The 26,650-nt window shown below is 49.3% G+C and overlaps 8 protein-coding genes across 11 annotated transcripts; 4 read left to right on the top strand and 4 right to left on the bottom strand.

Moving 5' to 3' along the window:
- Window positions 1–3,170: 3,170 nt before the first annotated feature.
- Window positions 3,171–5,593, bottom strand: PV09_02305 (uncharacterized protein; the record flags this gene model as incomplete). The annotated part of the gene is made up of 3 exons (XM_016355322.1): window positions 3,171–3,850; window positions 3,897–5,339; window positions 5,387–5,593. The coding sequence occupies 3 exons, from the start codon at window positions 5,591–5,593 to the stop codon at window positions 3,206–3,208; spliced, it is 2,295 nt and encodes a 764-aa protein (XP_016216458.1). The 3' UTR covers window positions 3,171–3,205.
- Window positions 5,594–6,030: 437 nt separating this feature from the next.
- On the top strand, window positions 6,031–7,934 carry PV09_02304 (uncharacterized protein). The gene is made up of 3 exons (XM_016355321.1): window positions 6,031–6,461; window positions 6,515–6,626; window positions 6,681–7,934. Exons 1-3 carry the CDS (start codon window positions 6,309–6,311, stop codon window positions 7,664–7,666), a joined length of 1,251 nt encoding a protein of 416 aa, XP_016216457.1. The 5' UTR covers window positions 6,031–6,308; the 3' UTR covers window positions 7,667–7,934.
- A 214-nt stretch (window positions 7,935–8,148) lies between these two features.
- On the bottom strand, window positions 8,149–11,734 carry PV09_02303 (uncharacterized protein). The gene is made up of 4 exons (XM_016355320.1): window positions 11,138–11,734; window positions 10,812–10,978; window positions 10,254–10,750; window positions 8,149–10,206 (listed from the first exon to the last, which is right to left on the bottom strand). Exons 1-4 carry the CDS (start codon window positions 11,380–11,382, stop codon window positions 8,542–8,544), a joined length of 2,574 nt encoding a protein of 857 aa, XP_016216456.1. The 5' UTR covers window positions 11,383–11,734; the 3' UTR covers window positions 8,149–8,541.
- Window positions 11,735–14,528: 2,794 nt separating this feature from the next.
- PV09_02302 (uncharacterized protein) lies at window positions 14,529–16,332 on the bottom strand. Its single transcript, XM_016355319.1, has 3 exons — window positions 15,250–16,332; window positions 14,824–15,193; window positions 14,529–14,758 (listed from the first exon to the last, which is right to left on the bottom strand). Exons 1-3 carry the CDS (start codon window positions 16,054–16,056, stop codon window positions 14,625–14,627), a joined length of 1,311 nt encoding a protein of 436 aa, XP_016216455.1. The 5' UTR covers window positions 16,057–16,332; the 3' UTR covers window positions 14,529–14,624.
- Window positions 16,333–17,131: 799 nt separating this feature from the next.
- Window positions 17,132–22,053, top strand: PV09_02301. 4 transcript variants are annotated; one of them, XM_016355316.1, is made up of 4 exons: window positions 17,132–18,020; window positions 18,076–18,272; window positions 18,340–21,551; window positions 21,602–22,053. In XM_016355316.1, exons 2-4 carry the CDS (start codon window positions 18,137–18,139, stop codon window positions 21,866–21,868), a joined length of 3,615 nt encoding a protein of 1,204 aa, XP_016216452.1. In that variant the 5' UTR covers window positions 17,132–18,020; window positions 18,076–18,136; the 3' UTR covers window positions 21,869–22,053. The 4 variants fall into 4 exon arrangements, with proteins under 4 accessions (XP_016216452.1, XP_016216454.1, XP_016216451.1 ...); XM_016355318.1 differs by having other exon boundaries at window positions 18,076–21,551; XM_016355315.1 differs by having other exon boundaries at window positions 17,132–18,272.
- On the bottom strand, window positions 21,849–22,953 carry PV09_02300 (uncharacterized protein). Its single transcript, XM_016355314.1, has 3 exons — window positions 22,792–22,953; window positions 22,559–22,739; window positions 21,849–22,495 (listed from the first exon to the last, which is right to left on the bottom strand). The coding sequence occupies exons 1-3, from the start codon at window positions 22,827–22,829 to the stop codon at window positions 22,229–22,231; spliced, it is 486 nt and encodes a 161-aa protein (XP_016216450.1). The 5' UTR covers window positions 22,830–22,953; the 3' UTR covers window positions 21,849–22,228.
- A 205-nt stretch (window positions 22,954–23,158) lies between these two features.
- On the top strand, window positions 23,159–25,324 carry PV09_02299 (uncharacterized protein; the record flags this gene model as incomplete). The annotated part of the gene is made up of 1 exon (XM_016355313.1): window positions 23,159–25,324. The coding sequence occupies one exon, from the start codon at window positions 23,159–23,161 to the stop codon at window positions 25,322–25,324; it is 2,166 nt and encodes a 721-aa protein (XP_016216449.1).
- A 390-nt stretch (window positions 25,325–25,714) lies between these two features.
- Window positions 25,715–26,611, top strand: PV09_02298 (uncharacterized protein; the record flags this gene model as incomplete). The annotated part of the gene is made up of 1 exon (XM_016355312.1): window positions 25,715–26,611. The coding sequence occupies one exon, from the start codon at window positions 25,715–25,717 to the stop codon at window positions 26,609–26,611; it is 897 nt and encodes a 298-aa protein (XP_016216448.1).
- Window positions 26,612–26,650: the final 39 nt, after the last annotated feature.

Below are 26,650 nucleotides of genomic sequence, written 5' to 3'. Positions count from 1 at the left end.
CGGCCGTAGTTCTTGATTGATATCCCTGACGGGTTGCTTTCATAACTGTTTCCTAATGATTGTATGACTTGTCAAATTTAAAGCTTATTACAGTGGAAGATTCGTGAAATGTATATTTTTCTGAAATTTCGGGGGCTCGCGCATGACAGGTGTTGTTCGACCGAAGAGATTGAATACAAAAGCGGTGCTAATACTTTTCAGAACTCCAATCTATTTGGACCTTCCTAATCTACCATGCCCAGGCAATGTGAATTTTTAGTATCTTCACCGGATATGATCAAGTGCGTGACTTACAATATATATTAAATTCGGATGGATTTCCATACTGTGTCGTTGCTTCTGGGGGTTTTGTGGCCTTCGTGCTAGACCAAAAATAGCAGAGTCCCAGTAGCCGAGAGTTGTGAACTCCTCACGGCTGTTAACCGATAATTTATGATTAAAGGCCAACCACTGAATCGAAAATGCTGGCGTCTTTCGAAGTGCAAATTCATAATCCACCGTCTTCGCTAGCCGGATTGTCCACAGCGGAATTGTTAAGCTTTCGATTTCATCATAGATGTCTTTATCCCATTGAAACAGTAAGCAAGCACGGTTAACTTGCACTTTAAGATGTCTTCGTTCAAAGTCTGCGTTCCTGACGCCGCAATTGAAAGCCTGCGCAAAAAACTTGAGGCTGCAACATTTCCTGACGAGCTTGACGCAGTTGAACAATGGACATATGGCGCACCTCTGAATGATATCAAGCGGCTTGCGGAAGCCTGGAAAACCTTCGATTGGAGGAGAGCAGAAGCAAAACTTAACGAGTTTCCACAGTTCATGGCAAGCATACATGTAGATGGCTTCTCTAGTCTCGATATACACTACATTTTCCAACAAAGCGCTGCTAAAATTGCGATTCCATTGTTATTTTGTCACGGATGTATGTGCTTTTGCTCCTTCTCTTCTGATAAGACTTCACACTGATGTCACCCAGGGCCTGGTTCCTTTCTAGAAGTCACCAAATTGCTTCCATTATTAACGTCTGGTAGCGGAGGCGGTCCAGCATTCCACGTGGTTGCTCCTTCACTACCGAACTTTGGGTTTTCTGGTGTCGTTCGCAAGCCTGGCTTCGGCATTGAGGTAAGTTTAAAACTTTTGGACATAGCATATCCTTTGAATTATTGACAAATGATTAGAAATATGCTGAAGTATGCCATAAGCTCATGCTTCATCTTGGTTTCACTGAATATGTAACTCAAGGTGGCGATTGGGGTTTCTACATTACTCGAGCTATGGGTCTCTTATACCCGAATAGCGTGAAAGCTTCTCATATCAACCTCATTTTAGCTTATCCACCCAGGTGGACCAAGAACCCCTGGCAGGCATTGCAGCACGCTATTAGGCCGTACACAGAAAAGGAAAAGCAGGGCTTTGATCGGGGCCGATGGTTTACAGCTAAAGGTAACGGCTACCATGTCGAGCAAAGAACAAAGCCGCAGACAATCGGCTATGCACTTGCGGACAGTCCTGTGGCTCTTTTAGCCTGGATCTACGAAAAGCTCCATGATTGGACAGACGGCTACCCTTGGAGTGACGATGAAATTTTGACATGGATTTCAATTTACCAATTCTCGACCGCGGGTGCACATGCAAGCGTACGAATATACTACGAGGCATTCAACTCTTCGCACAGACTTCTTCGAGCTCGTGAAGGTGTCACTGGATGGATACCAAATGTTAGATTGGGCCTGGCATATTTCCCAAAGGAACTATCTGTTTTACCGAAGACTTGGTGCAGAACGCTTGGTCCTGTCGTTTACGAAAGTGAAAATGAGGCTGGTGGCCATTTTGCCGCATGGGAGAAGCCTGAAGCCATTGCGAGGGACTTACAAGCAATGTTTTCAAGAGAGGGTCCTTGCTACGGACTCATTAATGGACGAACAGGATATATGGACAAGTCTAAATTGTGACGTGATATAGTAAAATATCGTTCTAATTTTTTTACTTTGAAATTTGCGCTTATATGCTCTTCAAAGAGCTATAAGTTCTATTTTAAAAGTCTGATTCCAGGTTTAACTGTAGGGGTGTCCATTATAAGATATTGTTCTGAAAATATCTGCATAAGTCCTTATTAAATAATTCTCAATTTCTCAGTTCTTACACCAGCTTTGTCCCGATTAAGTTCTAAACTTCCGCGAAATCGCAACTTTCGTGCTCATTAAACGGTTACAGTCAGATTTTGCTCATAACATTCCCCGTTGGCTGTTCTAAACTTTCGCACGATAGGAATTGAAGTCGTAGACATGTAGCAAGATAAAAATGTCGTACCAAGCATTAATATTCGGTCTGAGGTGATACCACGACAACATAGGATGTTGTCTAAGGTTAACATAGTAAATCTTTTCATGACAGAACATTTTCCGTAGTTGGAGCGTTGAAGCTAGAAACCAGGACAGTTTGAGACAGGAGTAAACACGTGGCGCCAATTATCAAATCGTAGTTTTTTGGGTATAAGAAGGGTCTTTTTTTGGTGTGAATCGGTGTTCTTTTTATCTGGAACGCCCAATAGAACAAGGTCGTGAATCAACGTTGTTCTCAAACGTTATCCGGATTTACCCATGTGCGCAAACTTACGTATCAGTCTAAGACTGGAAATACTCAGGGGCCTTTCATTTTTCTGATTGCCAGAGCCCACCAAATATACTGTCCATTTTTTTTTTTTGAAGTGCTGTAGGTTGATGAGTCAAAATGAGCTTATCTCGGTCATTTCAGATATCAATCCAACTCTACATTGAGTTAGAAAACATTGCGTCATGTTAGGGGAGAGCAAATTCGTCACAAGTACGATACGCAGATGTTTTTTTATTGCAGAAAGACGACAATCGCTTCATTCAACATGGATATTCACAAAGGACACCCGCAAATAAGGTGTCTCGTGAACGATTTGTGATTCAATGTTAGAAATTTCTACAAGCCTTGCTAGGAACGACCTAGGCACATCGGCTATCTGCATGGGATCATCGAGTTGTAGAAATGAACGTTAACGAGAATAAATTGTTTTGGTTGAAGCATGCTGTTGTCAGTAAGAAGGATTTCAGTGCGGGTAAGTTCTCTGAGAATGTGAATGAGAGGACTCGAGGAATTGGCTTCGAAATTTTGCATTGTACCGCATTGTGCTCTATTTTATGTACGTGCTCACATTATATGATACTGCTGCTCTTCAAATTCAATGCTCAGCAGCAATACTCTCGAGATATGCCACTATTCTTTTCTTGATAACTACACCAACAAGCTTGCTTGTTCCCTCCTCAAGTATGCAAATATGCCTCAGTCCAAGTTTTCCAAACATCTCCACTGCATATTCCATGGGCGCATTTTCACATATGGTGACAGGGGTACGATCCACAAACATACTTAAGTCGAAGTCGCCTTCGTCTGGATCGCCCAGGAGTCTGACATCCGCATCATCGGGGTAAATTTTACCAATTTCATTCAGGCCAAACTCCAGCTCGCCTTCTGCTATGTAACCTTGCAGTATACCACCATTTTGAACGAGAACGAGGCCCGCATCCATAAGACCACGACGATGAAGCTGTGCGAGCTTTTTTTCTAATAGCTTGCGTGGAACCTTGTTGCTCGGTGGAATCGAAACTGTGATTTCTGCCATTGTCTGTGCTGGGGGGATAAGCTCGGCGGCAAGCGCTTTACGTCGTCGAACTGATTGCATAGCATGATCAACATCGAGAAAAGGGTGTCCGAGAACAGTTTGCGCTAAGTCATAGACGCCTTCTTTGCTTAGCGCGTCTGCAACCCATTTTGCAGTGAGGATAGCAATCATGTGTGGAACGATATATTCAATTTCGCCTGTGAGCTGCTTCAAGTCAGGAAGTTGGCATGCTAAGTGAATTCATGCTGACCTCAAACATTATGACACAAAGCGAAATGGTCATCCGTGAAACTCCACCAAGGAAGGCCCCAGCACCAACCATGGCAAATATTCCAGGAGAGATGCCAGGAATCGCTTGTCCAATGATTCGCCCAAACAGAGCGCCGGCATCTAGTGCTGGAATGATAACACCACTGGGAACTTTAATGCCAAACGTGATTATGGTAAGGAGGAGTTTTGCAACGCAACCATAGATCAGCCATCCAATATACGGCCCTTTATCATCCATGGCTTCCTGTTGACAAACCCAATTATCCAGCTCTTCACCCTTGCAATCTACCAATAACATCTTGATGGTCGTGTCTCCAGGATCGCGGATGAGAATGTTGGGGAATTGGACTAGCGCGGTGACTAGTACGATGATGGCGACCTCGAATACTGGGTAAGCTTTGATAATATGATATTTTCGGAACCACTTTGACCAGAGAAAGTTGACTTTACAGAAAATCCCTCCAAATATACCTCCCACTATCCCAAGGAGAATGAAAATTAGATAGTGTATTGCCTGGTATGAGGTACCGTAGTCAGTTTCGAATAACACTAGCTTTCCAGTCCCAGTCGGATTGAGCGCTTTAAGAACCACTGCGGCGAAGAGGGAGCAGAGAAACGCATGCCACAGCACGGGTCGTGGAAAATATGTACTGATTTCTTCATAGCTGAATAGTACCCCCCCAATTGGCGCCCCAAAAGCAACGCTGAGGCCAGCAGCGCATGCAGCTGTAAGCATTTCACGCAATTTCCTGCCATTATTCCTATATTTCGGAAACTGTTTTGCGACGAGATAGCCGACACAAGTCGATATGTGGACGAAGGGTCCTTCTTTGCCTAGGCACATGCCAGTGGCAACGGCGAAGACTGCGCCAAAACCTTTAACTGCCAGGACTTTAAAGTCGAGGAAATTTGGAATTACGAATCCTGAAAGGATCGTTTTTATTTCAGGAATTCCAGAGCCTGCCGCCATATACATCGTTTTACCAACTGCTTTTTTGGATGAACTCCGGTCGATGTCATTCGTATTGTCTTCCACGCTGACGGTCACAGCGGGCAACGATGCCTTGGTCAGCATAGTCGCACTCGAGCTAATGATGCCAAACACTAGTGCGAATGCCACGTACACGGCATATTTTTTCGAATAGTTTCCTGTCCATTCAACAAAGTATCCATTGCACTCAGCGAGGTTTGATGCGAAGCTACAGCAATTCTCCCTACTAAGAAGGGGATTTCTGGCACAGTATCCCAATTTCCAGTCAGAGACTGTCGCCACGGCAACATCAACAATCCAAGCTACTATCGCTGTGCATATGCCCATTATTGCTACAGCTATCCAGCTCGAGCACGAATCGAACGTGGAATACATCGAGGCTCGGAGTCCTTTTCGCAAATGGATTGTGCGCCATCTGTAGGAGTCTTTGACCTTTCTGGAGTTAGACCCGACGTTCTATCAACGCTTAGACTCCTCACCAAATCGTGCAACCAGTCAATGGTGGTATAGTCATTATATGGTAAGCGCTCGCCCACGGTGCTACCGGCCAAAGCTGCCTCTTCTTTCGAAACATGGGAAATCTTTATAGAATGCGCCTCTTCATCATGTATAGAATCCAGATTTCCGTCAAAAAGTCTCCCTTGTAAGAGGTGAGTGCGTTCACTGGCTGATATGTCGTCAGCCATGATTGGAATCAGAAAACCCGAAGGTATTGATCAGAATTTCATATGAATGAAGCACAGCTTCAAGTTCAACGGTTATCACCATTATATGACGGCAAAAATTGTAGATCATGTCGCTCAATGGAAACCAGACTCGCTAAATCAGGCAAGCAATCCTTATCGGAAGCGCGTGTAGTAGTGGTCTGGCCAAGGCATGACTGATAAGGAAACATAGGAAGCATTCGAGTTCTGTCAACGCATGATTTCTACTTCATAAGTCCTCAAGCGCACCCTAAATCATTTCCATGCTGCTGAATTCTTCATCGCAAATGTTGGCAGCTTGGTAAAGAAGTAACTCTGCAACATTGTGTCGTGATGATGAACAAAGCACATTTATCACGTGCCAGGGGGGATTTGAGGGTCAGAACAAGCGTCGGCATTCTCCATGTGCAAGAGCCGACGTGAAATTTCAACAACATCACCGGAGAAGCACGAGACCAGTTTCTGAAAGTGAACTGCGGCATTTTCTACCCCCTAACTCCGCACCTCTGCCCCCAGAAAGATCGTAACATATTCTTTTTCATAGTGTCGATACCTCTTCTGTGCGCCACAGAGCTTTCTTTAGGGCTCAACCATCCTGTGAACCCTTGCAAAGTCCTTGCGAGACGTGCGTTACATCATATTCTGAGCCGTAAAATAGCGGTGTGATCACAAGTTTTCAGAGGCCAGTTTCAGGACCATGGCAAAAACTCTGAAGCACATTGACTTGTACTACGACAGCGCAGACTCGCATGCATCTGCACTGGCGTTGATCCTGGCACTCCGACCCGAGTGGCAGGCTACAAAAGACACCATCGACTTTGTGCGCTTCAAGGACGGGATTACGAACACGGTATAGGTTACTGCTTCCACTATTTTCACAGGTCAGTGCTGAGCAGTATACAGCTATTCAAGGCAGTGAATCGCCTTCCCGGTTTGTCCGAAAGTGAGGTCGACCGGAACGCGATCCTACTCCGCGCTTACGGCAGGGGAACACAGGTCCTTATTGATCGCGATAGTGAGTAATATGATTTCAACTGCTCGTTACGGGTTCTAATAAAGCAAAATTTAGGGGAAGCCGCATCGCACTCACTACTAGCGGAACACAACCTCGCACCGTCATTACTCGCGAGGTTCAACAACGGGTTGCTATATGAGTACATCGAGGGCAAAGTCTGCTCTCCAGAAGACCTTCGAAGGCCCGAGATCTACAGAGGAGTAGCTAGGCGTATTGCAGAATGGCATGCCACATTAAAGATATCTGCAGTAGCTCAAGAGCCAGAGGTCGATGTCAACGGCACGAAGAGGACGAGGAGGCCTAGCATAGATGATAGGAGTGAACGGCTCACACCGGACAAACCGGTGCCAAATGTGTGGACAGTTATGCAGAAATGGATCTACGCACTCCCAACAGACACGGAAGAAAAGAAGAAGAGACAAGTCCAATTACAAACCGAGCTTGAATGGATGCTCAAGAAATTGGGTAACACGCCAGGCCTAGCTGGCCATCAGCTTGTGTTTGGTCATTGTGATCTTCTCTCCGGCAACATCATAATTCTGCCCAACTCAGACCTCTCTTCCCAGAGTTCGAAAACGAGCTCGCCAGCTCTGAGTGCCACGTCGGTAGACTCACCATATACGCCCGTAGGCTTTATCGACTACGAGTATGCAACCCCTTCGCCTGCCGCCTTCGACATCGCCAATCACTTTGCAGAATGGGGAGGATTCGACTGTGACTTCTCCAAGATGCCAACTCGAGCTCAAAGGCGAGATTTTCTTCTTACGTATATTCATACCTTCAATGGCCTTCTCGGTCGCGACTTCAAACAAGCGGATCTAGACCAGCTGTTTGATGAAGTTGACACCTTCAGAGGTGCGCCTGGCTTCTACTGGGGCATCTGGGCGCTCATCCAGGCCACTATTAGCCAGATCGACTTCGACTATGCGAGCTACGCGGAAGTGCGACTTGGTGAATATTGGGCCTGGAAGGATACGCTGTCGAATGGAATCTCAGCGGACGCTCCACTGCGAGAGAGGCGATGGCATGCAGAGGAGTAATGCTATGCGACTGACATGTAGATCTGGGGCTGGGAGTCCACGCTTGACTCATGCGAGGAGGCAAATTCAAGCGGCTTGCTAGCGTGCTGCTAGCTGGCTATGGCGGGGTATTGTTGCGGGGCTCCTCCAAAAAGAAAATTCGTTTCGACTGTGCGGTGGGGCTGGGAGGGGGCAACGGGGAATTCGAAAAACCCTGCCTCGTTCTGGGGAGGATTCGACCGGTTTTGGGGCTGGATCTTGGGGGGGTTCTGCTTTTTTTTTTTTTTTTGACGAAGACACCGACGATGACCGGACTTTCTCGGTGTTTGTGGCCTCTGGTGTGATCTGCCTTTGACCGCTGGCGAACGCTCAAAACCGAAGCAGCGTGCCAGTGGATCATATGACGGCGCCATTTCAGCAAGACAAAATGGCTTCGCGTCACAAGGCTCGACAATCCGCCTAGCGCGACGGTTTCTGCGGAGGCTATCTTTTTGTTGGTTTGCTGGCTTTTGTTTTTTTCTTTTTGCACTACACTACTTTGCGGCTCATGCATCAACTACGGTGGCTGCGGTTCAGCTCATATTCTCGTTGTCTTCAACGACGATACCCAATCAATGTCATAGAATGTAGTCTCAGCACGTTTCATTTGAAAATTCGGGCATCATGGAAAACTAATATTATTCTGCTCTTGACTGAACGTTGGTGTATCTCGCGAGCGTTCGTTCCCATTTCTATACTCTTTGACGCCACAGCCCCAATCCAAATAAAGATCCAACATAACTGTCACTTTTGTATGTTCCCTCGTAGCGCCGTGTGAGAAAAATACCAGTTTCCAGCCGTTAAATTAATCGTGACATGTATCATAGCCCCCGCCCACCAACGCCGACGGTAACCGTTTACGCAGCAATGGCAATCGCCGGAATCTTGGCGTCGTCGTTCTTCCGCTCCATGTCGCCGGCGTCATTCTTCGTGTTCAACCAATTCATATCCATCTTGAAACCATCGTCAAAGTTCCAATTTGTGTCCTCTCCAGCGGCCATGGCGTCAAAATTCAAGAGCGTGTCAAAATCGTCTTGGTTGAAATCTGGAATCATGGTTGTAGAATTGAACGAGAAATCCTCTGTGTTATTCATAAGTGCAGCCGTCGTCGTTCCCATGTTGTTGTCCATGTTTTCAATCACGGAAGCAGCATCGTCCATGTGCGAGTGCGAGGAGGAGTGGTCGGACTCAGGCGGCGTGCTCGCGAGGAAGATTTCCAATCGGCGAGCGACTTCTTCATCCGCAATGGTGTTATCCCGAGCGAGCGGGGCAGGTTTCTCCTTGGAGTTGTCAGGTGGAGGCGTAAGTGCACGCGCCGGCGGTGGCATCGAAGCCATGTCCATGCGACGTCCAGCATCTACAAGATCCTCCACCGATGAGACCGGTGACGACTTGCTTGCGGCCTGGCGATCTTGGTTTGCGTTTCCAACACCATTTCCTACTGGGAACGGCGCTATGTGAATACCAGCCTTGCGAATAGCGGCTTCGAGGAAAGCTGTGCTGTAGTCTGCTGCAGCATAAAGGTCCCGAAGTTTGCCCATGACTTGCATGCACTGGCAAAAGCCGCGCAGGGATGCTCGACGCGTTGTCTCCTCTGGTGACTTGATGTCGAGCAGGTGAATAATGATAGCAGGGAGAAGGACCGTCACACCAGTCGTGGGCAGATACTTCACTAGATCGGCCTGGTCAAGGGTCTGGGCGAGGGAAGTAATCTCCGTGGCCGCTCGTCGAACGTTTCTGCGGGAGCGCTCGAGCAATTCGATCGCGGATGGCGTTGTAGGAGCAGCCGCTGGGGCAGACGGTAGTACTTGAGGCCTGTGTAATGCGGAAAGGGTAGTGAAGAACACCATGTGCAACAAAGATCGGTTGAGATCGATGGAATTATCACCGGTCAACGCGTCACGGTACTTGGCTTCCTCAGGCAAGTTCTGCACCCATTCTTCAAGCTCATCGTCACAAACTTGGACTTCACACGTCTCTGGGTCGAGTTTTTTGGGCAGAAGCATCATTGTTGTCCGATCGTTGACCATCCCCTGATTGTTGTTGAGGACACAGTACTGCTTCGACAAGACGTGGCTGATGCAAAGGCACAGCTTGGCCTTCTGGATGCACATGATAGCTAGAGTACGCTGTTTGCTAACATCTCTGGCAACGAGGCAGTCCGCTGGCACGCATGTCACGGACTCCGGGATAGCTCGAATGTCGAAATCCTCTAGGGTGAGCATGGGAACGTCGTAATCCTCCGTCTTTATCCTGGTCGGTCGTCTCATGCCCAGGGCAATGAGCCTATCTCGCATGTACGTGGACCACCAGATTCGCTTCCACAATTTTGTTTTCTTCGGCGACATATTCGAACGTTCTGCGTTACGGTGCAAGCCAATAGTGTGCGCCACTGAAGTGGCGACACCCATCCAGTGCCATGTATCCTTCTGATCGTCTGGTGTTTCGTAATAATATGTCAACAGGAGGAGAGCCTGGACAAGCGATACGCGATCGGACTCATAGTCAAAGTCATACAAAAGCTAAATCAGGGTCAGCAACGCCGAGATCGTCGAGTCGATGTGCTTACCCTTGTTTTCTGGAAAAAATCTTTACGGGCCTCTTTCCTTGAGACGTAGCCAGCGTTGTGAAGATGCGACATGTCCACGAAGGCTGAGCCTGCAAACATCACAGCTTGATACAAAATCAAGCTGATCTGCCCAAGACTGGCATTTCCACTCTCTATGATCATAACAAAATCATAGAGATCAAGAAGCGGCATGTACGGATGCACAAACTCAATGTAGGCCTTGAGAAGCTCGTTGCGTAGGCCTTGGCTTGGAACGGATAGGGCACCCTTCTTGTCAAGGTACTCGATTTCATCTGCGCCAATTCGTGGCGGCAGTGGCTTGATAAAGAACGGCAAGTTGTCCGCAGCGGTAGTCCTTGGGCCAAACAACCCATGCATGGAATCAATGGACATTGGACTGTGATGCATCATGGGGTATGGTGAAGTCGCCGACATGCTTCCAAAGGACGTCCGTCGGTTCAGGTTCTGCATATTCAACTTCTGACCCGTACTCCGGTCTTTATCGAGTCAGTCATCTTCGTGTATGAAACGAATTTTCGCTCGCGGATCGCCACTTACAGATGGCATGAGGCACATGGTCTCCCAGCGAGGAAAAGTCATGTGATCTACGGATGTCATTCTGGCTGGCGAGCCCCTCGAGTGACCCGCGTGAAGCCAATTTGCGATTATTTCCTTTTGAGGCCGCATCAGGCTCCTGCTGAGTTTCTCCCTCTTTGTTGAACTTCCTAGAACGAAAGTTAGCAATCATCCGACGGTTGGGGGTGGAATGGATCGCATATGTGGAGCGCGAGATCGGACGGACGGAGGCGGGCGAGTCGGCCAAGAGGCGCGGACAGCTTTGATTGTCCGTTCGAAAGGGCAGAGCAAGAGATGAGATGACTGACTTTTTCCTGCGGCTTTCAGAAACAATACACTCGACTTCATCCAACCTGCAGTTTGTGCACGGCGCGCCATGCTCAGTGACATTGCATCTCACTTTGCGGGCGCGACAGCACTGGCAAGCCTTGGAAGCTCGTCGCTTCACGGCGCGAGGCTGGGTAACCCCGTCCAGCCCAGCTTGAGCAGCTTTTCGCTTTTGCGCATTTGGGGCGTCGTGATTCTCCGCAACGGAGATTGAGTCGTCGGACATCTTGAAGAATGTCTTGCTAGGAGTGATGCGTGAGAAACGGCATGGAATATCGTCGTCGGGGCAAATATGGACGGAGGGAAGGCCAGGAAGAGACCACGCGCATGAGCAGGGGATGACGAGATATTTGTATACGGCCCTTCACGATGAACCGCCGTGGGGCACGGAAGACGAGTCGAGTCCGTTGCTGGCTAATTGGGCCCACCACACGATCGCCAGAAAAAAAATTGGCCACGGAGGGCGCCTCACAAAGACGACATCAAGCCGCCGACAATCCGGGGACAGGGCAGCGGCCGGGGAGGAAACCCCACAGCAGAGGCTGGCCGGAGCGTGGGCGGCCAGCATTCAGGCTTGGCGTCGCAAAAGCCTCGTAATCGCTGTTTCTCGGCTACCTCGGAGGAAAACCACTTCCGGCAAACGGTCTCGCCGGCGCTCCAGAACTCACCGAGTCTGGGAGGGCACCGGGTGATCGCTCTTCTGACTTGGTTCGCGATAGCCACAGGGCTCGGCAGCGCGAGCTCGACTCCCCAAAGGTTGGCCTGCAACGACGCTCGCTGGTGTCGCGACATGATGGACAACGCGCCCAGAAGAACGCGGGAGTCTTCCGCAACGGCACGAGACTTCCCGAGGCGCCGTGCTGCTTCTGAGGGAGGCGTTCCCGTGCTCAGAGCGTGTGCGCGGCGAGGCAGATTATCTAAGCTCAGCCAAAGGAGCCCGCCGTGCAGCAGGCGGTCCTTTTGTTGACGGATGGTTGCTGCCGCAATGACGGCGTTTGAGAAGCTACCCTTTTGGACAATCTGCTCCATCATTGTTGGACCCTAGCACGCGCATGTGGCCGTGGATCGTGCAAACCACGCTTGGCTCGTTCTCGAGCGTGGTGGTGGGAGATGAGCGCCGGATGTTCTGTGCCGCTAGATGCCCACTATCCTTGCTTCAGCGATGACCTGCGTCCTGGATGCGGATCATGCTGAGTCGCCATCAACAGCCCTTTTCCAGACCTGATTCCGGGGATCTTCAAGCAGTCCCAGGCCGTGTTGCTGTGCTGTGGTACAATGCCTCGAAACTGCGCCTCCCTTTGGCCGCACACCTTCCTCTCGGTGCGGCGTGCGTGCGTGGCATGGACGGCAAGCAGTTGCGAGTCGTGCCGCATGCGACAACAATGCAACAAAAATAAGCTCATCCAACGCGCTTGTCATGTGGTTGAAGCTTGAGCCGCTGCGCTCTGCTAGGACCGCTTTTTAGCGGGCCGGAGTACGTTCGGGGCAAACCCCTTGGATTACTGGTGAGCTGCAGAGGCGAAACGGACGCGCGATTTGCCCCGTCGTCAGCTCAGCTGCGGGGCCTCCTTCTCCGCGTGTCCCCGCCAATTCTCTCCTCCGCCCCCCGTACGTCTTGTCGGTTTGTCGTGGCCATCATTTCATTTCGTATCTGGATAGCGCATCGCCATCTCCGTCCACAAGCCAGACGGAGCTGGCTCGTAACAGCAATGCCCTTCGCTTTCGTCGGGTTCGCGGTTTGGCTTGTCTCTCCGTTGGATGTGCTGCAGCGTTCTGCGTGCCTGAAACAGAGAGAGCTTGCAGCCGCGGATCCACACCGTTGGAGCTTCGCATCCTGTGCTCTCGCTGGCGGTAACGGCGCATTGCCGAGTTCGCATAAGCTTCGTGTTGTCTTAGTGGAGAGCAACGCCATGTCGGCTACAAATGGAAGCACTCCATATTTCCCCACAATCCTTGCGCAGGAACGATGCTGCGCTCGTTGAACCTACAGAGTGACACAGACACCACACGTCACGACAGCAGCGAGAACAGCCTGCTGATGGACTCTCATCTCCCTCCATGCAAATTGAGAACGAGAGAAATCGAGTGTAGGGACTCCCAACAAGTCAAACAACATCTACGTCACGAGAATTCGAGTAAGCCAAAGAAAAGAAGGGTGAAAAGTAGATACGACTGCTTCTCTGGGGTCTGAATGCCAGAATTGTTGTCCTGCGCGAAAGCCAATCATTGACCTCTCCCGACTGTCGAAAAGTCAAGTGCAGGGTAGAGTCACATCCAGAAACATCAAAACGCCACGCATGCTGAATATATTCAAGATTCTTTAGCTCAGCTTATGATCCAGGACTACGATCCTGGTAAAATACAATGCATTCACTTTGCGTGGCTTGTCCACGTTATGGTGTATTCATCCACGTAACTTCCAGAATGTCGTGAGATGTGCAGCTCTTGGTAAATCACAGCCTCGGAGCTGCTCACGTTCAGGCCAACCGTTGATATGATGTCCGCTACTCGGGGAGATTAACGTCCCTTTGACGTCCCTATGATCGACAGCTAACCTCGCCTAAGGAATGTTCTGCGTTGCTTCTGGATAGCCTGCCGAATTGGGAAAAACCGAGGCACTTTTCTCATTGTTTCGCTATTAGAGAGGTTGATATGTTGGATACGACCTTCGGATCTGTCGATCCTCAAGGCTGCTAGGAGCGAGTCGCTTTGGCGACGTCGCTCGCAATATGCCGTTTCTGAGACTTGGCTATCAATGAGGGGCTTACTGTTATTGAAGCATTCGAGTTGGATAGTCGCAACCTTTGTTACCGCCAAAGTCGGTAAAGAATTTAGAGAACATACCAGCGCGCCTTGGAAGGCAGGACACAAGAAATCCGTCGCCCGGTTTTCGTACACAGAATGATAGAGCTTTGTTGCGCCGCCGAAAAAGGACGACGTCGTTGTGACCAACCGCCTTGCCAACGAGGCCAATGTCATCAAACAACAGAATACAGAGCGAAAGTGATGTGCACATGGGTCAAGTGTACGCAGCCCTCCTTAGTGACTAGCTCGCGTGTGGTTCATCGGTATCAGCAAACTAAGGCTCGGGCCGGGTCATTGCTAGGTACGTTCGCTGGAATACCCTACCCCATGTACGATATCATCAAAAGGATAACAGGATTTCTCATGGTTGCAGCCGGGCAAAGCGCTCGTGTAGTGAGATATCAATCCAATTCCCCGAAAACATTTTTCATTTCTTGGTCCACCTAGAAACAGCCCATCTGGTCATTTGTCCGATAGAAATACCATCCGGCCCGGACCAAGGCTTTGTCACATGTCGGCCTTTTCACATGTGCAAAGAACAAAGCACAGAACAGAAAGACGTCATAGCTCCAAGCTTGTGAATTTAGAATTTCTTTTGTCTAAACGTCATGCTAAAAGACACACATACTATGCTACAAAGACAAGTAGGATTGGTACAGAAGTTTACAGACGTGAGGAGCCCTCCAGCGCCTTTGAGGCCCTTTGGTAGTTCTTAACGAGCTGTCTCACAGCCAAATCCAGCATGACATCTTCTGAACCACCAGGGATTCGCACACCCATTACTTCGCGGTATATCCCTAGTACGGCCGTTAGCGTCAGGTTTTGCAAATCAAAATTTCTCGGGAAGGGGGTCAAAACTCACTCTCGATACGCTCGCCTTGGCCACTCTTCGTGTATCCGTTGCCGCCAAAGAGCAATGTAGCACATTCAGCGCAAGCTGCGATGACCATACCACCATTTGCCTTTGCCAATGCAGTAAGCCCACCAAGCTTCGTGTCAGCCTCAGCCTTTGTAAGCTTTGTCATAGCGTATGCAAATTGTTCGATCCATGCCTGTTGTGACTCGAGCAAAGCACCGCACTTGGCAAGTCTGTGCCGCACAACTGGTTGTTCGATAAGCTTCTTATTGAAGGCCTCGCGCTTCATAACGTATTCCATGGCAGCGGAAAGCGCGACGCGAGCTTGTCGGGTAGCACCGATGGCAATCGACAGACGTTCGTGGTTAAAGTTCGTCTGTTGTATACCTAGTCAACTCCATCCTTGTATCTTACTTTTCATGAGCATCTTACCATGATGTACTTCATGCCCATGCCCTCTTCTCCAATCAAGTTCTCAACGGGAACCTTCACATCGTCGAGTTCGATGAACGTCGTTCCGGCACTGACCTGCCCGCCAACTTTCAATCTCTTCATAGTCACACCCGGATAGTCCTTCAACGGAACAACTAGCATGCTCAGGCCTGCAGCTCCCGGTCCGCCTGTTCTTACGGCCATGGAGCCATACTGGGCCCAGATACCGTTCGTGATCCACTTCTTGGTACCATTAACGATATAGTACTTGCCGTCGGGCGTCTTCTCCGCCGTTGTAGTCACGTTTGCGACATCAGAACCAGCATCTGGCTCGGTAATGGCAATGCAGAAACGTGTCTTGCCCGTCAGCGCATCCGGAAGGAACCTTTCTTGGAGTTGACGGTTGCCGAACTTGAGTAGAGGGGGAACACCGAAGGACATGCCCGTCGTAAGACTACCAGATGGACCTGCCAACCCAGTTCTGGCCAGTTCCTCGGTGTAGATCATGAAGTGCAGATAATCAAATTGCTCAACAGGCAGTCCCAGAATATCTCGGATGCCGACTTTGTGCAGCCATTCGACTGGTAGTGGGGCGGGTAAGGAGGGAATCAGCATGTTGTGCTTCGCAAACGTCTCAAAGACGTGTGGCGGAACAGTTTCGATGGTATCCCATTCAAGCGCCTGAGGGAGCAAATGCTCCTCCATGAAGGCGCGTACCTTCTTCTGCCACGCCCTGTGGCCATCGCTGAAGTATGGCGACGGGATGCCAGACAGCCATGCGGGGTCGGAGAACGGAATTTGTGCCATTGTGTTCACAAAGGATCTGACAATCACAGGCTACGTGAGCAGAGGGTAGGGATGTGTGAAGGTGACTGCTGGATTGGGTACGCTTGTTGCACGTATTGCACGTCTACTTTTGAGCCTCTTTAAGACAGTCGTCAGCCACTTGGAGCCCGCGGCTGTTGGTGGTGATATGCCGAGGGGAAATATTGAGGTAAATGGAACTAGCTGACGATGCCCTGTCGAGTCAATTGGTTCGCGCGTCTCGCCAACTCCAAATCCGACATGAGGGGTAGATCCGGCAATTGGCGGCGTTTTGCTGAAATAATCAACGGCGCAGTGTTGGATAAATTCTGACTACTGAATAAAACATCCTTAGGAGCACAGTTTGGTTAGCTGCATTTAGATTCGTAGTCAAACGCGGAGAGCATGACGCTAGTTGGCGTGGCAGCCACCGAAAGAAGGGGATCTTTCTGGATCAACGGACCGGAAGTCTTCTTTGACCACGTGTGAAGAAAGACATTTTGACACGAGTGCAGCTAAGGACGATCGGCAATGCAATATGAAACCTGAAGCGAACGAGCGCTGTCTAGCATTTCAGGCAAGGCTGATCTTGCAGGACAGAGAGTCCAAGTTTAGAGCACGGTGTTAGGCACAAGGCTATTACTAAGTCACATGATTTTCAATTGCTTTCCATTGAGAAAAAAAGAAACACGGATCTGAATAAGGCTTCAACATATTGTCGTTCAGCGGTACCGGAATGATATAGAGGAGAAGGAAAGCATCGTGACTTAGTCCGCAGAGCATGTCCGTACTCGATGCAATCATGTGTTGGATGCAGATAAGCAAGAATCGGTCTTCTGTAGACCATGTGGTGAATGAGTACGGGATGTCGAAAGGCAAAACAGCAACGAGCACACGAATCGGGACCGCTCGCAAGCCATTCAGGCGCGATGAATACTGCGAGAAAGGACTGGTCACCGCTGTTCCTCCTACAGTCCTGGCTTTGCGTAGTGACCACGTCGCGTGACGAGTTGCCGGATGTGGACCAACGCAGCAGAGAGGGGTATTCTTCCTTCTCGCGGTCTTCTCCAACTCACCGCTGGCTTCCTATCAGTCCTTCTTATCAGTCAGCAGTCTACTAGGCCTGTCAAGGCGGTTGCTCTGGACTTGGTGCATGCCCACACGCGCGAAACGACACAGGCGGCCAGGACCGTGTAGCTGATCACCACGTCAATCATCCTCCACGATTGGCAGCCCGTAGGAATCGTGGAGGACAAGGCCAGCGCTGCAGCACATGTCAGCGACGTCTGGGCGCACACAGCAGTGAACGCGAGCGATAATCTTTGCAGCACCATCCAGCCCAACGAGCAGGCTCTGATCCACGGCCGCTTCCAGGGTGACGAAGCCAAACCCCACAAACCCCCTTCTGATGGCGCCCTCACATGCCACCTGCGTCGCGAGGCTAGCTGAGAGAATTCTGCTTGATCACGGCCTCTGGAGAAATGCTCACCAGGCAACGCTACATTCGCCGTGTTGGCTGAGCGTCCGGCCGGGGCGGCGTCACGAGCTCGTTGGCGAGTAGGTTCCGCCGCAGTGCCTGGCATTTTCATTTGATCGCTGTCGTCGTGGCAAGTACCACACTGCGCCGCATGTCTGAGCTTCCGAAACTCCTGCCAGTCCACGACACCGACATTCTCCCAACCATCAATGCAACGCAACTAACACGGTGTCGAAAATGCAGGAGACGCAATCGATGGCTGCTTGCACGCTACTTTATTCCTTCCTCATGTCAACCCTTCTTTTGACCCTGCCACTTCCGTAGAATCTGACGGGCCAACGAGATTTTAGCATCTTTGCACGTTCAGCATCCTCCAGACGACGAAGACCACCCTTGAAGCCGCACCTGGGCTCTTTGCTCGGCAAGCTACCCGATCACTCATCTCCGTTGGACTCATGGCGATTAGTTCTGCTGTCGCAGTCACTCACAAGTGCTGCCCCTTCTGGCTGCGGGCGCACCGAGCGTGCAACTGACTTCGCATCTAGCCACTGATCGTTCCCTCCGACTTTTGCGCTGTTTGGTTGCGAGCCTCCGCATATTGCCATCATGAAATTTGGTCACAATCTACCACGAAATCAGGTGCCGGAATGGGCATCTGCCTACATCGACTACAAAGGCTTGAAAAAGCTTATCAAAGCCGCTTCCATCACAGTCAAAGAGGGCAAAGATGCCGACCTTGCAGGTGGGCGGCGCACCTAGTTTCCCCCCGTAATTGATCAAAGTTTGCAGGGCTCTGACTGGCACAAAAGAATTCTTTTATTATCTAGACCGCAACCTCGAAGACGTCGACGCATTCTACGGCAAGAAATACGCAGAGTCCGCGCGACGGATACGTTTGCTTCAAGACCGCTATGGCAGAAATGCTAGCAGCCTTGAAGGCATCGATCGGGATGAGAGAGATGATCTCATGGGAGCTCTGCTGGAGCTTCGCGGGCAACTAAGAAATCTACAATGGTATGGTGAAGTCAACAGACGAGGTTTTATCAAGATCCTCAAGAAATTGGATAAAAAAGTCCCACATACGTCCACACAGCAAAGGTACCTTGCAAACAAGGTTGATCCGAAGCAGTTCGCTACAAATTTCCGTCTGTCACAGGATCTACGTGCTATAAACGACTGGCTCTCGACTCTGGGTGACGCTAGAATTGTGGATGATGCAAGTTCTGTACACTCGGCCACGTCTTTTCGCACTGTGTCATCACGCGCAATGCTCAGTTTGCCATCTGGACTACTCGATACAGTTGAGCAAGTCATTCGAAACGACGATGCTTCCGTCCTTTCCGAAGTCTTATTAGAAGCAAACGTGTCAGACGATCCGAAAGGCGCAGCTTATCAGAAGCTACTCTTAAATTTCCTTCAACGCTCGATAACCTGCAGAGCAAAGCATTGTATTGAGGCGCTTCTTCCACAGATCTCAAGCCTCGACGAAGAAGACGATCTCCATCGGCGCAACGTCCTTCATCGCTTGGTCATACACATCAGCCGTGCGAAGAGAAATGAGATCAAAGGTTCCAATCAGAATTCCGACATCTCTTCTAGCAATGCACAGTTCATCGTGCCAGCGGAGATGCCAATCAACGCGCCACCCCCATGTGAGACCACAGAGAACGAGCACAGTAACCTTTTGAGTGAAACGGATGAGGCTGTGCAATTTTTGAAATACCTGTTGGACACATTGGAACCGTGTCAACGATCAGCACTTCAAGCAAGAGATAGCTATGACCGTCTACCCTTGCATTATGCAGCACAATATGGCTTCGTCGTCATATGTCAAATCATAATCAAGTATATGCAAGACTGGAATATGTTCGATGTTAGCAAAGGCATCGATTCTCCGGAGTGGCAAGACAGCGAGGGTCTTGCGCCATTGCATCTAAGCGTAATTAACCAACACCCTCTAACTACCAAGGCACTTCTCGATGCCGAGAAGTGGCGTGGAGCGACTGACGCCCAGCTCGAGTCAAGGAAGGAGATCACCAAGTCTGGTGCTGTTTTGGCACTGGCAACCAAGGCAAACAATGTCGCAATTGTGCAGCTCCTCGTGGAAGCTGGAGTAGACGTCAACTACCAAGACGAGCAAGGAGAATGTGCATTACATGTGGCGGCTCGATTCGGTCACACGGAATGTGCGAAAGTTCTCATACAAGGCTCGTCAACAGAAAAAGCTGACCTGAATTTACCGGAGAAGATATTCGCATGGACGCCGCTGTTCATAGCATGTGTCGACGGGCATTTACCAATCGTCGAGCTGTTGATTGCCAGTGGCGCCGATCTGGAACGTGTGGACTCCTCAGGGTGGACCGCTAAAGAACATGCTGCACTGCGTGGGCACATGGATATCGCTGAGAAACTTGCTCCTCTGACGAAGGGTCGAGTTACGCAGACTGAATCCTTGTCAACTCCGGCTTTTTCCAGCTCTCCACCAAACGCTCTTTCGTTAGAGGACCGCAGGTCAAACACAGTATCCAAAGAGAACCAGTTACGTGCACCCGAACCTGTGAAAACATTCGGCCACCGTTATTTGCAAGGGGAGTCTTTGGTGCTTGTCAGCTTGGGGAGCATGGATACCAGGAAGGTTGTGGATGCAGTCAAACTAGATGCTATTCCTTTAGCTGATGCGCACGCAACGCAGCTTGACACAGCACTATCCATAGTGGTTTCCGCGTCTGGTGCGACGGGTGAACCTACAGTCATCGATTTACCCATCCAAGAGAATATCAGCACAGACCCAATCAGTTTTCGCACTTCAGATGCATCTAAAGTGAAACTCCTGTTTGACATTGTGCCTACGTATGCAGGTTCGAATGATAGAATCGTCGGAAGAGCTGTAGCATTGCTTTCCAGCATAAAACCGGCTATAGGCTCAAAACGCATGTCATTGCAAGGCGACGTTAGCGTACCGATCATGTCTGCGAGTACTCTCGAGGTTATTGGCGTAGTCAACTTCAACTTCTTGGTCATCCACCCATTTTCGCACCCGAATATGGAAATCTCAGAGCAACGTACATACTGGAAGAAAATGGCTGGGGTTCCACAAATTATTGGTCACCGTGGCTTAGGAAAGAACATGGCTGGTCGGCGGTCATTGCAGCTCGGTGAAAACACAATCCAATCTTTTATCGCCGCTGCGAACTTGGGCGCAACCTATGTTGAGTTTGACGTACAACTTACCAAGGATCACGTACCAGTCATTTACCACGATTTCCTCGTCAGCGAGACTGGAATTGATGCACCAGTGCACACCCTTACACTCGAGCAATTTCTTCATGTTAGCCAAGCACAGACACCGAAGCCGTCACGGGCATCATCTCCAAAGCCAAGCGAGCCCGCTGTTGCAGGGAAGTCGGCTCCCAGACGGCCACGAGCGCAATCTGTCAGCAGCTTCGACGATAAAGATCGCGTAAATATAGATATGAACGATCGTATGAAGCATACGCGAGATTTTAAGAAGAAAGGTTTCAAGGGCAATCTTCGCAATCACTCCATCCAAGAATCTTTTACAACTTTGGAAGAGATGTTCAAGAAAATTCCTGAGTCGACAGGATTCAATATTGAGATGAAGTACCCGATGCTATTCGAGTCAGAGGAACAAGAAATGGACACGTATGCGGTGGAGCTCAACTCGTTTGTTGACACAGTCCTCAAGATGGTTTACGATTATGGAAAGAAGCGAAACATCATATTTTCGTCGTTCAACCCAGACATATGCTTACTACTCTCGTTCAAACAGCCGTCAATACCGATCTTGTTTCTGACTGACGCGGGCACTTCTTTTGCCGGCGATATCAGAGCTACAAGCTTGCAAGAGGCAATTCGCTTCGCTTCAAGATGGAATCTGCTAGGAGTTGTGACAGCAGCAGAACCGCTAGTGCTCTGTCCTCGCCTTGTGCGCGTGGTCAAAGAGAGCGGTCTAGTATGCGTGAGCTACGGTGTGCTCAATAATGAACCAGATAACGTTCAGGTATGACTGCAATCCGTTATTTTTGGCTTGCTTGCTAAGAAGAATTTTAGTTGCAATTCAATGAAGGCATCGATGCAGTTATCGTCGACAATGTCCTTGCTGTCAGAAAGGGTCTCACAAGCAAAGCAAAACCATCTTCAGCTGCCTCCCCAAGTTCGGAGCCTGCCAATCCCGTCATTGGAAAAGGCAATGATACCGTTGAATCGCAAAATGATGGGACTCTCAAGAATACTGTAGCAGCGACCATGAATGAGTCACCAGTTTGCTCCAATGAGACGGCGGAGGCTATTCGGTCAGCCATTCGCTCCCAACAGTAGGCAATTTGAAGCAGGTGGTCAGTACAAGCCGTATATAGAACAATAGACTGTGAGATCTCGCTTCAACATGCGAATCATCTGTGGGAATAAAATTCATGTACATAATGGTACCGTGTCCAATGGAAAGAAATTCAAAAAGTGGCCGATGTCATTTGTGACTTTGGCTTTGGGTGCCCCCACATACAGTTCATTGCGAATGTCAATCAGACCTATCGTGAAGTCAAACACAGTCTCCGTTCATACCGCAGGGTTTTCTCTCGTTCTTCTAACTCGTCATCGTATTATCGATTTTGAGTTACCACGAACTTCCGTTACGACCTAAGCACGGCACTTTTCATGGTCGTCATTGCATATCGCTCTTTAAGCCCTTTGTATGTCCCACTTGACACCGGTTATGCTGACTTCCTCGCCTGCCTTCTCGTCATACTCAAACCACTCGCTCTCGCTTAGATCAACAGCCGTGAACTTTGTTCCGCTCTCAACGCCTTCACATAACCATTCACCATCGGCTTTGAACTCCACAAATTCAAGCCCTCGGCAGTCAAGTTGAAGGATATTCATCTCTTTTGGAGCAGACTCGGCTTCGTATGCAGATGGTGCTTCCACGATATTGGCTGAATGTTGTCTCTGAATTTTGTATTAGCAAACCCGCGTCGAGGTAGCAACACTGCGATGTGGCAACGAAAGTACCTTACAATTCTGACATCTCCATACGAAATTAGCATCTCCCCGCGAGCCTTGTTGCTCATGCTGCTCGAATCTATTGAAAGAAATCCAGTTTGGGTGAGTCTCGCGGCAGGAGGTACATTGCACCTTGAACGTGTAATTATATGGATCTTCTGCTGTATCAAGTGGGCGGAGGTTTGTCACGCTGTGGCCGATCTTAGCACGGATCACAGGCTTGAGGGCGAATCGGTATGTACCCGTTAAGCTCGGCAGATAACGTTAGAGCCAACACCATGATTGCAGGCTGTGAAAAGGAACGATTTGTATTTGATTTGAGAGTTCAGGTGGGGGAGAGGGGTGGAATTTCCACCCCAGAAAGTCGTCAGGACGAGAATTTGGTGGCCTGAGCTTTCCGTTCAGGACGAGCCGAAGGAAAACAGCATCGACCATTCCTCTCTGAACTTCTATAATTTCCCTTCATCACGCTCCTCCAGGTCTTGATAGGTATGGAACTAGGATACCATTCTCAATAATGGGCGTCTTTCCGGCACACCATACTCGGATTTCGTACGATCCTTTCGACGAACTGCTAGGGTATTGTGGCACCATTGCCCGTCCAAGAGCATGCGGAATTTGTGGTTGAGAATCAGGCCATTTGGCTGTTGTTGCCATTGCTATTCATGTATTGAGAACCGACATGTTCAGGTCCGGAGACTATCAGTCGCCATCGCGCGATTCAGATGTGGTCGAGGTTTTCCGCCACTTTTGAACGACAGCTTCTGGACCTCATCTCGCGAAACACTGGTTATGAGACAGCGACAGCGTTTCCAGTCTGGGGGGGCAGTGAAAAAAGAGAAATGTCATGATCAAGAGCAGGTGTTCGAAAATAAAGAGCCATTATTTCAAGCAGGATCAGGGAACGGCTTGCCTACATCTGTTTCATCAAAAGCAGCGGATCACATTCGGAGAGAAGAAGGGGGCCAATCGGATACCGAAAAAAGAGAAAAGAAGTTAAAAGAGGCTGCCAATGACCTGCGCTCGCTATCTATTGACCACTGGTCTCTCGAAGACGTTGTCACCTACGAACCCATGCCTGGAGGAGCGACTCCACCAACCGTCCCCTCTACGACAAAAGCGGATCCGAAGTACATGATGCCACAATCGCCATGGGCGCCAGATCATCTCAAAAGACAAAACTACGCAAGAGTATGGACGCGGAAGAAGATAGCGAAGATGGAGACGGCAATTGCGCTCTTCACGGTCAGAGTTTGCCGCCTTCTGGAGCTGAACTCGCAGCGCCCATCCAACCTGATTGTTCTGCCAGAAGCTATCCGACCTTTCGCCAGGCTACCCGCAGAAGATCATGAATATATGGAGCAGGCGCTCAAACGTCACCTTGGGATTCTACGAAATAAACTCGGCTTCGTCGCTCCCCACGATCCTCCCCATGCCCCGGAAGAGATCGATGTTTTCATACCTAAGTACGAGCATTTTGAGGACGGCCTTCATCACGAACTTTTGCGAGACCTTAATGCATCCCTTGTCGAGCTTTTTGAAGGTTATAAATACCTACATCTTGATTTTCGAACTCTGATGGTCAAGATATGTCACAATCTATTGGTTTCCTCAGCACCACCAAACGTTCAAACCATGAATATTCTGCTCCTGGGATTCTATTCTTGTGATAGATACTTGACTCTCTCCACTTCGCACGTGCGTCACCTCGTCCTAGATTGGCTTATCGACATCTGTCGGACTGTCATGATCCGACCAAACGAAATCACCTGCTCCACTATCCTTGCCACCTATCGTAAGCGTGGCATGCGCGACGCTTTTGTGGACTTTATATTTCTCATGCGTGGCATGGGCGGCGACCGCGCGCTCATGTACACAAAGGACCTGACCATCACCCGGGAAAGCGCCCCTCGTTTATCACCCACTAAGACAAGCCCCACAGTATTTAAGCAAGCCGTCTACCCTTCACCCATGATTTTCGCAGAAGTAATCAAAGGAGTGGCTAAATTCTACACTCTGGAGGATGCCGTGGCAGTTTGCAAGGAATTCACGGCAAAGGAATGGGGCTACGACTGGAGGTGCTTGCATTATCTTCTAAATGCGTGCATCATCGCCAAGGATTGGCAGAGTGGTCTCTGGGTGTGGGATGAGATCAAAGCGTTTCGAGCTGCTGGATATGAGGAGCCTGTACGCATATTAGCTGCCATGCTCGCCCTCTGTGTTCAATGTGAACAGGAGCAGATGTTCAATGACGTCCTTGAGTACTCTGCAAAGCAACTCCGCAACATTTCTAAGGCAGCTTTCGTTGATATAGCGACGGAAATACTGGAGCGCGCTGTCGACAAAATGAACGATGATGAGCTTGCTGCGTTGGAGTCCAGATTCACGAAAGGTAAATCTGTCGAAAGATTGCACGAACAACGCGCATTCGAAGCTAGCATCCGCAGAAGGCTGAAAGACGACCCCGTATTCAAGCGTGCCGTCTTTGGATTTGGTTATGATGTATTAAGTGAAGAGCACAGAAGGAAAAAACCTCAGCGAGAGTCTGAGCACAATCCACAGGGTATCGGCCGAAAATTAGACGAACAGCAGAAGATCGTAGACGTAGAGGACATGAATGAGGTGCTTCTGGCCGAAGAAGAGAATGATGTAACACGTCCTGGTAAAGATACCAAACATAACCTGTTGCAGGATGCCGAAGGAGGCATTGACGTTGATGAAGACAATACGAATTCTCCTTCTAGTCCTGACAGGGGGAAAGGACATGAACAGTAAGGATGCGACATACTACGACTATTGAGCGTATCGAACGTGCAGGTAATGAAAGATAGATAAAAGTGGCCGGCTAGGGATCAAGTTCGATTAGACCCTCCGCTGTTTGTAATATCATACTGATGTATTTTAGAAAACAGATTTGGATAATTGGAAAATTGGAAAATTAGAACGTTAAAACAGTCGAGACTAAGCTGAAAGTGACAAAGATTTGTGTAGACTGAGTAAGCGATCAAGTTCATTCACTTACCTCACCACGTGCCGTCGCTGACAGGCTGAGCAAGTTTAATGTTTGACTAGGCTACACCAGCCTTTGATAGCTCAAATGCACATTAGCCTTCGACTCCAATAGGAATATCCCCCCAGGATTTATTCAGTTCAGCAATTGTTGCAATGGTATCGTCGTTTCTCTCTCTACCACGCGAAATTCGCGATAAGATTTACTACGAGACGCTCTTTGCAAACAACGTATCGCGCATAGGTGCTCGAGCCGTGAAGAACTTAAACACGTGGTTCGCAGGCCGAGAGCATCTACCAGGCTATTATCGACCGCTTCTCCACTTCCACAAAGCCGGCGAGCCAAGGTGTCCCAGTTCTGGACTCATCTTCAACTGGAGCCACGAAACCCGCGTCGCAAGTGTGCCTGCCATCTTTCAAGTTGGCGGGATGGTAGCCGAGGAGGCCAGGGAGCTGTATTTGAGAAGCCATATGTTGTTGTTTGAGGCGAAAATTTTGGATGATGCTGATGCAGCGCTCACTCGGTGGTCGAATTGTCTGCGGCAGAATGACCTGGCTTTAATTCAGAGGTTGCACCTTTACGTGCATGTCAGCCTTGTTTTCAACGTCCCTGAGGACCACTCGCTGGCTAAAAAGCTACGAGAAGCAGGCGAATTTTCACTGGATCTCGTGGATCCAGTCTTCCGTATTGAGCTTCAGAACGGTGGCGATGATCTCGCAATCGTCAGCATTGCGCGGTTTAACAGCGACTTTAAGGCTGTTGTCATTTCGAGTATGAAGAAGATTTTCGGCACAAGGATGCGCTCGAATCTGGCTGGTTCATTCACAGGCGAAGACCTTCTGCTTGCAACAAGGGCAATGCTCGACGCCTGCGGGAGCTGCCGAAAAGCCGCAGAAAATATTGTTGGACAGTTAGACATCGAAGACGTCGCATGCATTTATGATTATGCCGACAAGGACGACAGCGATTCTCGCACTTATGGAAAGGTAGTCAGATTACGTGACAGATGGTTAAATGCTGTATTCAAGTATAGCAAACAACACAATCTTTGAAACTCCCAAATTAAGGGCTTATAGGAAGGTTTAGATGTC

This window comes from Verruconis gallopava, assembly GCF_000836295.1.
Source record: "Verruconis gallopava strain CBS 43764 unplaced genomic scaffold supercont1.6, whole genome shotgun sequence".
NCBI classification, from domain to species: Eukaryota; Fungi; Ascomycota; class Dothideomycetes; order Venturiales; family Sympoventuriaceae; genus Verruconis; species Verruconis gallopava.
Note: the sequence above shows the minus strand (reverse complement) of the source record. Positions and strands in the feature narration are given on the sequence as shown.